The sequence below is a fragment of the Leucoraja erinacea genome, chromosome 1 (assembly GCF_028641065.1).
Source record: "Leucoraja erinacea ecotype New England chromosome 1, Leri_hhj_1, whole genome shotgun sequence".
Taxonomy (NCBI): domain Eukaryota; kingdom Metazoa; phylum Chordata; class Chondrichthyes; order Rajiformes; family Rajidae; genus Leucoraja; species Leucoraja erinaceus.
In genome coordinates, this window is record NC_073377.1 from 95260207 (window position 1) to 95273931 (window position 13725).

Sequence of the window (13725 nt, forward strand, 5' to 3'; positions counted from 1 at the left end):
GCTGTGACCCCTTGTTCTGGACTTCCCCAACATCGGGAACAATCTTCCTGCATCTAGCCTGTCCAACCCCTTAAGAATTTTGTAAGTTTCTATAAGATCCCCCCTCAATCTTCTAAATTCCAGCGAGTACAAGCTGAGTCTATCCAGTCTTTGTTCATATGAAAGTTCTGTCATCCCAGGAATCAGTCTGGTAAACCTTCTCTGTACTCCCTCTATGGCTATGGTTACTGTGTGTCGCCCTCCCTCCCGCAACCGCGCGTTGAGGGGACGGGACCCAACAGGTCCCACTTGGTCTAATTTAGTCTAAAATTACAAGGAAATGGAAGACCACCCAGACTGCAGGATGCACCAGGACTGGCTCAATTAAATTTCTACTTGCTGCAGCTTCATAGGCACATTAAAAGGCAACAACACGATAAATACGCTATACGTTATCCTGATTCTAGGTAAACCAGACCATGATAGTGCATGCCAAAGTACACAGTGCAACCTGAGTAGTGCAAAGTCAATAGTAGTTCTGTGCAGGGTAGTTCAAAAGCCTGACAGTTGATGGGAAAATCTGAATCTGGATGCAACTGTTCGCAGGCTCCTTATGGGTAGAGACTGCAGAGAAACAGATAATTTCAGTTTTCAGCAAAGGAACAAGAAATTGATGTGGAATGCAAGAATATCTAGTTAGATATAGAAGATTACTTTAAAATGTAGTATAGATATATAAAAAGAAAAAGATTAGCAAGATTGCATGTGGGTCTTTTAAAGACTAAAATGTTGAAAATATTAAACAAATATTCACTGAAGAAATCACAGAAAATGTTCTGGAAGTTGTGAAGGGCATCTCATCCAAACTGAATATGGACGGGAAAGAAATTCTTATTAGTTAAAAAATTGCACTGGAGATACTAATGAGACTGAAAGGATCAGTAGGACTGAAAACCAGTAAATCTCCAGGGCCTGAAGATCCGCATCACAAAGTTTTCAGTGGTGGCCCTGGAGATATTTTCAGCGGTGGCCCTGGTTATGGCACTCATTGAAACCAGCCTACCAAAGAACCTTGATCCACTGCAGTTCGCCTACTGCCACAACAGGTCCACAACTCTCATCCATGGAACACATGAATCAGGACAACTATGTTAGACTCCTATTCATAGACTACAGCTCTGCATTCAATAACATTTTCCCAACCAAGCTCATCTCCAAAGTCATGAAAATTGGAGGCAGCACTCCTCTCTGCAACTGGATCTTCGGCTCCCTGACCCACTGGCCACAATCAGCAAGGCTTAGCGACAAATCATCATCTACAATAATCCTTAAAACAGGTGCCCTGCAAGGTTGCAGTCTCAGTCCCTTACTATACTTCTTATACACTCATGACTTCACCCAAATACTAATCCAACTCAATTTAAAAGTCCTCAGACGACACCACCGTAGTGGCCAGAGATCAAATAATGATGAGATGAAATACAGGAAGGAGATTGAGAATCTCATAACTTGGTGCCAAGACCACAACCTCTCTCTCGATGTCAGCAAGGCAAAGGAGATTGTGATTGACTTCAGGAAGCAGAACAGTACACACACCCTTGTATACATTGATAGAGCCGAGGTAGAGATGGTCGAAAGATTCAAGTTCTTATATCACCAACAATTTGTCTTGGACCAACCACATCGAAGATATGGCCAAGAAAGCACACCATGCCTTTACTTACTTCCTTCGCAGGCTTCGGAAGTTCGACGTGTCCCCAAAATTCTCATCAATGTCTACAGATGCACTGTAGAATGCATTTTATCAGGATGCATCACAGCATTGTTTGGGAACTGCAGGGTTGCCAACTCTCACGCATTGAGCGTGAGAATTACGCATTTTGCCAAATTCCCACACTCTCACGCTGATCACAAATTTCTCACGCTCTGTCGTGAGAAATTCTGTGATCAACGAAAATGTAAAAACTCATATCAACTGCAAGGGCTGCAGGTGTTGGAGCGTCGGGGCTGAGGGAGCGATGGAAGCAGAAGCAGTGGTGAGGACAGATGCGGACGGGGAGCTGGGGCTGGCGAATGTTTGCCGGGCTGTTGAGTGTTTCCCGGGTTGGTGAGTCGCTCGCTGCAGCTCCGGCCATGGAGCAGCCTCAGTGCAAGAGTCCCTGGCCGTCGGAGGCGTTGTGCCACTATCGTGAGAGTCTCTGAGCCGAATTCGCCCAGATGACCGGCATGGATCAGGCTGCAGCTTTGTGCATCTTGGAGGACAACCAGTGGCTGCTGGAAGTAAGTACCAAGCACTGGGTGGAAACGGTGGAAGACAGTGGCCTTCAAATGGGAGTGGTTGGAGAAAGCATCCTGCTTTCCTGCTAGATTTTCACTTACTGTAATTGCAGGAAAAATGTTCCCAAGTTAAGGGAGTTCAGAACCAGGGGTCACAGTTTAAGAATAAAGGGTAGGCCAGTTAGGATGAGATGAGTACAAACTTTCTTCACACAGAGAGTTGTGGATCTGTGGAATTCTCTGCCACAGAAGGCAGAGAGTTACATTTAGCTCTTGGGGCTAGCGAAATCAAGGGATATGGGGAAAAAATAGGAAAGCGGTACTGATTTTAGATGAACAGCCATGATCATATTGAATGGCAGTGCTGGCTCGAAGGGCCGAATGTCTTATTCCTGCACCTATTTTCTATGTTTCTATGCTTGAGTATATGGCAATAAAACTCGACCACTTGATTTTGAAGCATTCATGCATGGTGGAGGTATAATGTAGTCATAGAGTGATACAGTGTGAAAACAGGCCCTTCGGCGCAACTTGCCCACACCTGCCAACATGTCCCAGCTACACCACCTGCTTTTGGCCAATATCCCTCCAAACCTGTCCTATCCATGTATCAGTCTAACTGTTTCTTAAATGTTGGGATAGTCCCTGCCTCAACTACCTCCGCTGGCAGCTTGTTCCATACACCCACCACCCTAAAAATACTTGAAACAAAAAACATTGAAATCATACTTCTGCAATGCACTAAAACATGATTTTAATACATCAAATTTCAAAAAGTCCCTACTGTGTGAGGGGGGACACCCCCCTCCAACACCGTCCCCCTACTCAGTTGCTCCACTCCCTCGCCGGTTCTGATCTTGACCGCTTTTGGCCCACTGTGCTACGATTTCTGAGAGAACGCCGCCAGCTACGGCCGTTATTTTTGGCCACCTCGCTCAGAGCCCCCCTCCGCCTTCCTGGACCGGAGGATTTTTCCCATTGATGACAAATCAGAGAGATATTAATGTTTTTTTCAAATTCACTATTCTCTCTGCTGCCCCTGCTGGAGGGAGGTGGAGGGACTATAAAACCAGGGTGTGCCTCACTCAATCTCTGCAAGATGGATGAAGCCAAAGGGTCACGTCTCTCTGAGCTCTGAATAACACTGAACACATGTTTACTCAACTAGTCCCCTTAATGTGGTTTGAAAATGAAAATATGGTTTGTTTGAAGTAAAAAGGCACTGCCTGCAAATTGTTGTTTGGGTGCTTTGGCATGAAGTTAAGAGGCACTACTTACTGCAAATGGTCGCTTGAGTGCTTTGGCTTGAAATTGAAAGGCACTACTTACTGCAAATGATGGTTTGGGTTCTTTGGCTTGAAGTTGAAAGGCACTACTTACTGTAAATGGTCGCTTGAGTGCTTTGGCTTGAATTTAAAAGGCACTACTTACTGCAAACGGTGGCTTGGGTGCTTTGGCTTGAAGTTAAAAGGCACTACTTACTGCAAATGGTGGCTTGGGTGCTTTGGCTTGAAGTTGAAAGGCACTACTTACTGCAAATGATGGTTTGGGTTCTTTGGCTTGAAGTTGAAAGGCACTACTTACTGCAAATGGTGGCTTGGGTGCTTTGGCTTGAAGTTGAAAGGCACTGCAAATGGTGGCTTGGGTGCTTTGGCTTGAAGTCGAAAGGCACTATTTACTGCAAATGGTAGCTTGGGTGCTTTGGCTTGATGTTGAAAGGCACTATTTACTGCAAATGGTGGCTTGGGTGCTTTGGCTGGAAGTTGAAAGGCACTACTTACTGCAAATGGTGGCTTGGGTGCTTTGGCTTGAAGTTGAAAGGCACTAACTGCAAATGGTGGCTTGGGTGCTTTGGCTTGAATTTGAAAGTTAGTACTTACTGCAAATGGTGGCTTGGGTGCTTTGGCTTGAAGTTGAAAAGCATTACTTACTGCAAATGGTGGCTTGGATGCTTTGGCTTGAAGTTGAAAGGCACTACTTACTGCAAATGGGGGCTTGGGTGCTTTGACTTGAAGTTGAAAGGCACTAACTGCAAATGGTGGCTTGGGTGCTCTGGCTGGAAGTCGAAAGGCAGTATTTATTGCAAATGGTAAATGGTAGGGAATTGAAGAATGTAGGTGAACAGAGGGATCTGGGAATAACTGTGCACAGTTCCCTGAAAGTGGAATCTCATGTAGATAGGGTGGTAAAGAAAGCTTTTGGTGTGCTGGCCTTTATAAATCAGAGCATTGAGTATAGAAGTTGGGATGTAATGTTAAAATTGTACAATGCATTGGTGAGGCCAATTCTGGAGTATGGTGTACAATTTTGGTCGCCTAATTATAGGAAGGATGTCAACAAAATAGAGAGAGTACAGGGGAGATTTACTAGAATGTTGCCTGGGTTTCAGCAACTAAGTTACAGAGAAAGGTTGAACAAGTTAGGGCTTTATTCTTTGGAGCGCAGAAGGTTAAGGGGGGACTTGATTGGGGTTTTTTTTAAATGATGAGAGGGATAGACAGAGTTGACGTGGAAAAGCTTTTCCCACTGAGAGTAGGGAAGATTCAAACAAGGGGACATGACATGAGAATTAAGGGACTGAAGTTTAGGGGTAACATGAGGGGGAACTTCTTTACTCAGAGAGTGGTAGCTGTGTGGAATGAGCTTCCAGTGAAGGTGGTGGAGGCAGGTTTGTTTTTATCATTTAAAAATAAATTGGATAGTTATATGGATGGGAAGGGAATGGAGGGTTATGGTCTGAGCGCAGGTATATGGGACTAGGGGAGATTATGTGTTCGGCACGGACTAGAAGGGTCGAGATGGCTTGTTGCCGTGCTGTAATTGTTATATGGTTATAAATGGCGGTTTGGGTGCTTTGGCGAAGTTAAAAGGCACTACTGCAAATGCACTCCCTGTTTGCACTGTATATTGATTTTAGATAAAACACTACCACTTACGGCTGTGATTTTTGGCCATCTTACTCAGTCCCCCTCTGCTCAGCAGGTACAGAGAATTCTTCCCATCAATTAAAAATAAAAGTGTTATTAGTGTTTTAAAAATGTTGAGAATCTCTCTCGTCAATCACGCCATGAAGGCTACACCTTTTCCGGTGGGAGGGGGAGGGGTTATACCACCCGGAAGTGTGGGTGTGGCTCAGTCTCTGCATGATGGGGGAGGGAGAGGTCACGACTCTGAGCTGTGAATCAACTGAACACACTGAATGTGGTAAGTGGCGGCGCCTAACGGCAGCGGCTCGACTATAGTCGTCTGTCTTTTTTTTAAATTTTTGTCTTGTTAAATGTACGTCTTGAGCTAGTTTTATCATATTATTTTTAGCTGTGTATATGTGGGGGGTGGTGGGGGGGCTGAGGGGGAAACCGTTTAATCTCTTCCCTGTGCGGGGACCCGACTATTCCCTGTCGGGTCTCGGATGTCATTGGGTCTAACATCGAGGAGCCGGCGGCGGCCTCTGGCCGGGACTAACCTGAGGGCTCCAGTCACGGAGCCTACGGAACTGACTGTCTGTCTTCGGAGCGGGAAGAGCTGTGGTGGCGCATGGCTGCGACCCGACTTTGGAGTTCGGAGGCTCTGGCGGCAGGCTCGGTGGACAGTAACGTCAGAGCTCGCAGGTCCCTGGTGGGAGACCGCTTTTCCGAGCTCCCACGGCAACTTCTCCCGCTGGAACCGCGGGGTTTAAAGGACATGGAGCCGGTGCCTAACATCGCCCGGCGTGGCTTAAACAGCCACAGGACTTACCATCGCCCGCCGGGGGCTTTAACATCGGAGCCCCAGTTCGCCTCAACGCTGCAGTTGGACTGCTGGACCGCGGGAGAAGAACAAAGGGAAGAGATAAAGACTTTGCCTTCCATCACAGTGAGGAGGAGGTGGAGATTCACTGTGATGGATGTTTATGTAAACTGTGTTACGTGTGGGTCTTGGGTTTTTTTGTAATGTAAAAAACTGTAGAAATGAAATTTCGTTCAAACCTAGGTTTGAATGACAATAAATAGCATTCCATTCCATTCCATCCATGTGTACTGAACTGTGAGTTTGGTGTTTTGTGTGGTTTTATGGTGGTTTCACCCTGCATGAAATGGTATGAAGCTGCATTTGAATTTGGTGGCCTTGCACCCTGCTTGAAATGGAATGAAACTGCACTTGAATTTGGTGGCCTTGCACCCTGCTTGAAGTGGAATGAAACGTCACTGAATTTGGTGGCCTTGCACCCTGCTGAAAGTGGTATGAAACTGCACTTGAATTTGGTGGCCTTGGACCCAGCTTGAAGTGGTATGGCACTGCACTTGAATTTGGTGGCCTTGCACCCTGCTTGAAGTGGTATGAAACTGCACTTGAATTTGGTGGCCTTGCACCCTGCTTGAAATGGTAGGAAAATGGATTTGAATTTGGTGGCCTTGCACCCTGTTTGAAATGGAATTTCAAGGAATAGCCATGAGTCAACTGCCAGCCCATCAGCCGTGAGTGAGCTGCCAGCAGATCAGGCTTGATGGACTGAGCTGCCAGCAGATCAGGCTTGATGGACTGAGCTGCCACCCCAAGAACCCATACCAGCACTCCAGAAAGCCCCCCCACTCGCCACCAATATTGGAATTGGTGGAGAGGTGGAATATTGCGTCGGGGGACCAGCCCTCCCGTGTGAACATGGGACCTAACGGGTCCCACTTAGTCTAGTATAATAATGTATGCATGTTGGTAGGTGCAATCAAAAACAAAGCTCTTTTTATCATTGTGTTATGAATACAGAAAATATAATGTACTCTCAAGATCACATTTAATAGAATAATATTGCTTAAATATATAGTTATTGGTCTTTGCATTTCGGAAAAGTCCCAGCTGAGAGGAAGACAGCAAAATACTGAAAATATTGGGACTAAAAATGACTTCAGGCCAGTTTGTTAGGAAAATGAAGGAAATGGTAACGTAATACTTATATAGCTGAGTGAGTATAATTTTATGGATGAGAAATTGTGTTCAACCAGTTGATGATTTCTTTGACAAAGTAACTAACATGTTAGATAACAAGGAAAGCAATGGGTGTAGCAAATTTTGGTATACAAAATTTGGTCTGTGAAGTGCCCCATAAAAGATTACCGCATTAGATAAGCACCTGTGGACATGAACATAATAGGTTAAGCCCAGGGGGTCAGATATGGGGCTTTATGTGTGGGCCAGTGCAGAGGGTCTAGGAGCAAGGCCAAGTGTGCATCCAGTCAAGGTCTGGAATAGTACTAGGTGTGCAGTCAAAGCTGGGACAATGGGAGTGTTCAGGGCTGGGAACCTAAGCAGATAAGCAGCTATGATTAGGGTAGAATAGGGGGCCTGGTGTAAGGCTGGACTAAGGGTCAGGAATGAGAGAAGGTATGTAACTGGAGTCAGGGTCAGGAGTAGTGCCAGGTGTGCAGTGAGACCCAGGTTGGTCAATATGGGCCAAGTGTTTAATTATACTGATTACCATACATGAATATACTAAGATCATTCATGTGCTGCACCTGTTGATCAGAGCCTGGCTCTACTGTGGAATGTAATTAGGAATGTAATTTAGCCTAACCTTATTCATAGCTAATACAATTTAAAGCATAAATATTGCATTCAAGTGTAAGTTAAAATACTTGCTATTGTGCACCAGATTGCACAATTTCAAGCTGAAAAATGCAAAAGCTCCATACAAATGGAAGAGGGATACCCCCCTCCCGTGTCCCCCCCCACCTTGGTCTCTACGCTCCCTCGGGCTGGGTCTCTCGCAATTTCTCACTCCCAACTCTCATTCAATTTTGGCTGCCCTGGAACTGCTCCATCCAAGACCACAAGAAATTGCAGAGTTTTGGACGTAACCTAGACCATCATGCAAACCTCCCTTCCATTGACTTCATCTACACTTCACGCTGCCTCGACAAGGCCTCCAGCATAATCAAGGGCCAGTCTCACTCCGGTCACTCTCTATTCTGCATTTTTCCACCAGGCAAGAGGACCAGATGTTGGAAAACGCATACTTCCAGATTCAGGGACAGTTTCTTCCCAGTTGTAAGCAGGCAACTGAACTGTCCTCACACCAACTGGAGTGCAGTTCAGAGCTTCTCACATCTACCTCATTGGAGACCTTTAAACTATCTTTATGGACTATCTGACACTAAATTTTGTACCCTTTGTCTGTACACTGTGGATGGCTTGATTGCAATCATGCAGTCTTTTTTTTGACTGGATGGCATGCAACAAAAAGCATTTCACTTTATCTCGGTACACGTGACAATAATAAACTAAACTAAATAGTGGAAATATTACTAGATTTCAGAAATTTCACAACAGATCTCACAAATTGGGTGATGGAGGTACAGGGGGGACAGACCATAGAATCATAAATGAATACAGTGTGGAAACAGGCCCTTCGGCCCAACTCACCCACATCGGCCAACAATGTCTCAGCTACCCTAGTCCCTCTTGCCTGTGCTTGGTCCATAACCCTCCAAACATATCTGATCCATGTACCTGTCCAACTGTTTCTTAAATGATGGGATAGTCCCAGCCTCAACTACCTCCTCTAGATGCTTGTTCCATACACCCACCACCCTCTGTGTGAAAAAGGTACCTCTCGGATTCCTATTAAATCTTTTCCCCTTCACCTTGAACCTATGTCCTCTGGTTCTCGATTCCCCTACTCTGGGTAAAAGACTTGGCATCTACCCGATCTATTCCTCTCATGATTTTGTATACCTCTATAAGATCTCCCCTCATCCTCCTACGCTCCATGGAATAGAGACCCAGCCTACTCAACCTCTCTGTATAGCTCACACCCTCTAGTCCTGGCAAAATCCTCATAAATCTTTTCTGAATCCATTCAAGCTTGACAATATATTTCCTATAACATGGTGCCCAGAATTGAACACAATGGTCTAAATGCGGTCTCACCAACGTCTTATACAACTGCAACATGACCTCCCAACTTCTATAATCAATACTCTGACTTATGAAGGCCAAAGTGCCAAAAGCCCTTTTGACCATCCTCTATCTACCAGTGACTCAACCTTCATCGAACCATGCACTTGTACTCCTAGACAGGGGCGGAAAACCCGGGCGGGCCAGGGAGGACACGTCCCCCAACTGTTTTGAGAGGTGGGGGACATCCCCAAGTTTTTGTCATCCAGATTTTAAAACCTAGTGAAATCTCCGCTTTCCTCGAGACAGTGGGGGTGGGACTGATGATCGAGGGCGCCGATTGTACGAGAGAGACATGGGTTAGCAGGCAATGCGGGCAGGACATGATGATTCAGCACAAGCATTGGAGGAGGGAGGAGTGGGGGGGGGGGGGGGGGGGGGGTGGGACTGAGGATAGAGTGCAATAATTGGAGGAGGGAGACGTGGCACATATCTGCACCTCATCCGCAGCCAGGATCGATCCCAGCCGGGTCTCCGGCGCTGTACAGTCCTCACCCGATTGCCACCCCCCACGGGTGGCCAGGAGTCAGACGGGAACTGTACCCCCAGGCCCACAGCCGGCGCAGAGAAGCAGAACTAAACCCAGCTCAACTATTCCTGTCCCGCCAGGTTAACCTGCCTGGGCTTGCGGGAAATATGGCCAGCACGGAGATGCAGCGCTGGTGTCCCGTCAGGGCTGTTAACCCGGCGAGACAGGCAGAGTTGAGCTGCGTTTAGCCTCCGAAGCCGCGTGCGTGCGTGTGTGTGCAGAAATTGTGTCCCCCCGTCCCCTCCATATTTTGATAGCGATTACCGTGCTTGCTCCTAGATCCGTCTGCTCTACAACACTACCCAGAGGCCTACCTTTTACTGTGTAGGTCCTGTCCTTGTTCGACGTCCCAAAATGCAACACCTCACACTTCTCTGTATTAAATTCCATCAACCATTCCTCCGCCCACCTGGTCAAATGATCCAGATCCTGCTGCAATCGTTCACTTTCTGCAAAACCACCACCTTATGCATCATCAGCAAAATTGCTAATCTTGTCCTGTATGTTCTCATCCAAATCACTCATGTAGATGACAAACAGTAACGGGCCCAACACCAAACCCAGTGGCACACCACTAGTAAACAAATTTGCTTGACAGTAGAAGGGAGATTTTTATATTCTATTATTAAGGAATATTTAATTAATAATGGGATTAGGTAAAGTCATGTTTTATAAAAGGGAAATCTTTTAGTATTTTGAAATTGTAATAAGCAACATTGATAATGGTGAACTAATAGATAACGAGAATTTGGACTCTCAATAGAGATTATTTAACAAAATTAGACCAATGGGTTATGGATAAGATCCAAATATGGCTTCAGGATTAGTTAACGGACAAAAAAGTTTGTAAAACATTACATTATTAGACCATGACTGTGAACCCATATACTTTTCTCCTCTAACTGAAAAAAACAAGCATAGATTGAATGACTGTTTTTTGGAGTATCTGCATTGAGCCCGCTAGTGTGATCCTGAACTTCCAGTTGCTTGTCACTTTAATTCTCGATTCCATGAGCATTTGCATTCAGCATAGGCTAATAGGTGTGAGGAACAACACCTCATCTTCCATCTGGGCCTTTGGAACAATATCAGATTCAACAATGATGGATAACTTATGTTTCCATTCATATGTGAACTGATGTAAGATTATCAGTGATATCTGCCTAATCCACTGGCAATTCTAGCAATCTCCTTTTAATTTCAAGTTTCAAAAACATCTTTGAGATGTATTTCACAGCTTTTAAGGTCTTATTTTTGTTTTCCTCTCTCTCCCTCACTAACTGTTTTCATTATCTTTAAACTATTCCTCTCTCTAAATTATGGGATCACCTGGATAGGCTTGAATTTACCCCGTCAAATAAATTCATTCTGGTGTGTTCATTCCTATTTTCTTTGTAACTTAAAACATATTTTCTTACTTCCCCAATTCTGATAAAAGGTCATCAACAAGAAACATTACTTTTGCTTTTCTTTTCACCGATACTCTCTGACTCACTGAATGTTTCCAACATTTTCTGCTTTTTTTTAAGATTTCCAGCATTTGCAATTTTTTGATTTTCTTGCGGGGAGGTTGTGTGCAAATATAGAACAGATGTATCATTGGATGGCAGCAAATAAAATAATCTGTAAAGGCATTATGGAACTTCATTTATGCTAATTTTAAATAAACTGTAAAAAGATTTTATTTTGACAACTAGAAAGTTAGACGACAACGAACTACAATAGCTTTCGATGTACATCATGATTGAAATATTTGAGTGCAGCCTAAGAATTTAAAGTATATTTTTACTTATTTAATAAACATCAATAATTCAACACTATTTTTAAACCTATACTTTCACACAATACAACACAATACACACAATACAATTTATTTGTCACTTGAACCTCATAGAGGCTCAAATGAAATGTTGTTTCTGCAGTCTTAAAGCCACGCCGGGCGATGCAAGGCCACGCTCCGGGTCTTGTTGTTGGAGCCCCCGGCGGGCTCTAGCAAAGTCCCGCAGCCGTTGAAGCCGCGCTGGGCGATGATGTAAGGCCCCGCTCCAGGCAATCCTCGACCCCGCGACTCGGGCGGGAGAAGTCGCCGTTGCGGAAGCCCCGAAAAGCGGTCTCCCACCAGGGACCCGCGGGCTCCCGATATTACTGTCTGCCAGACCTGCGGTAAGCCTCCGAATCTCCGGGGGTCGGGTCACAGCAGCGCTCCACCCGCTCCGGACTCAGCCAGCTCCATGATGGTGAGTAGCTCCGCAGCTCCGTGACTGGAGCCCCAGGGCGTTCCTGCTGGAGGCCGCTCCACGTTGCAGCCCCAACTACAACGGAGACCCGACAGGGAAAAGGTCGGGTTCTCCGTGCAGGGGAAAGATTTTAAAAGTTCCCCCCCCCCCCCCCCCCCCCCCCCCCCCCCCCCCCCCCCCCCCCCCCACACACACACATACCCCATCAAAAAAATAATAAAAACTACATTAAAACAGGACAAAAAATAACAGAAAGACCAACGGATTGCAGAGGTCGCTGCGACGTGAGTCGCGCCGCCCACCGGGAACACCGAACTGGCCACCCCTTGACTAGTTTTAAAATATGTAAATTATGTGGTGATAAGGTATGATATTGAAATTGTTTATTTGTTTTACTGTAATATTTTAAAATCTGGCACGTGGATTCTGATCACATATCAGCTCTGCACCTTTTCTGCTTCATTAGTCTTCGTCTTTCCTTTCCATAGATTTCCAAACACAATTCCAGAAAACAGTACTAGTCCTAATATACGATTCAAACAGAATTTCTTCCAGCAATCTTGAGGATTATTTATGTCCAGTGAGGATATCTGTTTTAGGAAGAGCAGAATATACATTCAGATAGATCAATATCTTAAGTAAAAAGAAAGTTTACATGCATCGTCGCAAAAATATTTTTTTAATTTAAAAGTACAATTGAGTGCGGTCATAAAAAAGGCTCCTTTGTCATTATTTTGATAAGACCGTAAATACATAATTTTAAAGTCAAACATTTCTTAGATTAACATTGATTGTCTTACAAATTATAATCACTGAACTAGATGTTGTCTTTCTCCAGTGGGTCAGTGGGTACCTTTGGGCCACAAACCAATAGATTTCAAAAAATTCCAACCTCTTATCTTAATCTCTATCATTTTTATTTAAAAAGTTCAAGTTTTTCTGAACGATTACAGTTTTTAATTTGTTTGGACCAGTTTGTGTAGCTTAAAGCAGCGCAAACGGCCAAGTTAATGTTAAATTGGTAATTTCTTATAAAACGAAATCTAGCTAGAATCTGTTGCAACATACATAAATCATAAGGTCACAAGGAATTAGGCCATTCGGCCCTTCAAGTCTACTCCACCATTCAATCATGGCTGATCTATCTCTCCCTCCTAACTCCAATTCCTGCCTGCTCCCCATAACCTCTGACACCTGTACTGATCAAGAATCTATCTCTGCTTGGCCTCCACAGCCTTCTGTGGCAATAAATTCAAGTTTCTCCACCCATTGACTAAATGTTACATGATTCATTGATACTTAAAATACTTAACAATTGCAAAACTGCATAGAGATTTCTGTTCAATTATCCTAACGTGGTGCTAATATATTTAAAAAATCCTCCTTGGCAATTTTCAAGGGATTTAGTTGTTTCACAACAAATTATATATTAAACTAGACTAAGTGGGGACCCGTTGGGTCCCTTGTTCACACGGGAGGACTGGTCCCCCGATGCAATATTCCACCAATTCCAATATTGGTGGCCAGTGGCGGGGCTTTCTGGAGCGCTGGTATGGGCTCTTGGGGTGGCAGCTCAGTCCATCAAGCCTGATCTGCTGGCAGCTCACTCACAGCTGGTGGGCTGGCAGTTGACTCATGGCTATTCCTTGAAATTCCATTTCAAGCCGGGTGCAAGGCCACCAAATTCATTTTCCTACCATTTCAAGCAGGGTGCAAGGCCACCAAATTCATTTTCCTACCATTTCAAGCAGGGTGCAAGGCCACCAAATTCAAATG

General features: G+C 44.8%; 1 protein-coding gene across 1 annotated transcript in view; it reads right to left on the bottom strand.

Moving 5' to 3' along the window:
* Positions 1-11378: 11378 nt before the first annotated feature.
* coq2 (coenzyme Q2 4-hydroxybenzoate polyprenyltransferase) overlaps positions 11379-13725 on the bottom strand; it is a 33437-nt gene continuing 31090 nt past the window's right edge. The window contains exon 7 of the mRNA XM_055639527.1: positions 11379-12539. Coding sequence (XP_055495502.1) covers positions 12387-12539 — 153 coding nt within the window. The 3' untranslated portion in view covers positions 11379-12386. The remainder of the gene's footprint in view (positions 12540-13725) is intronic.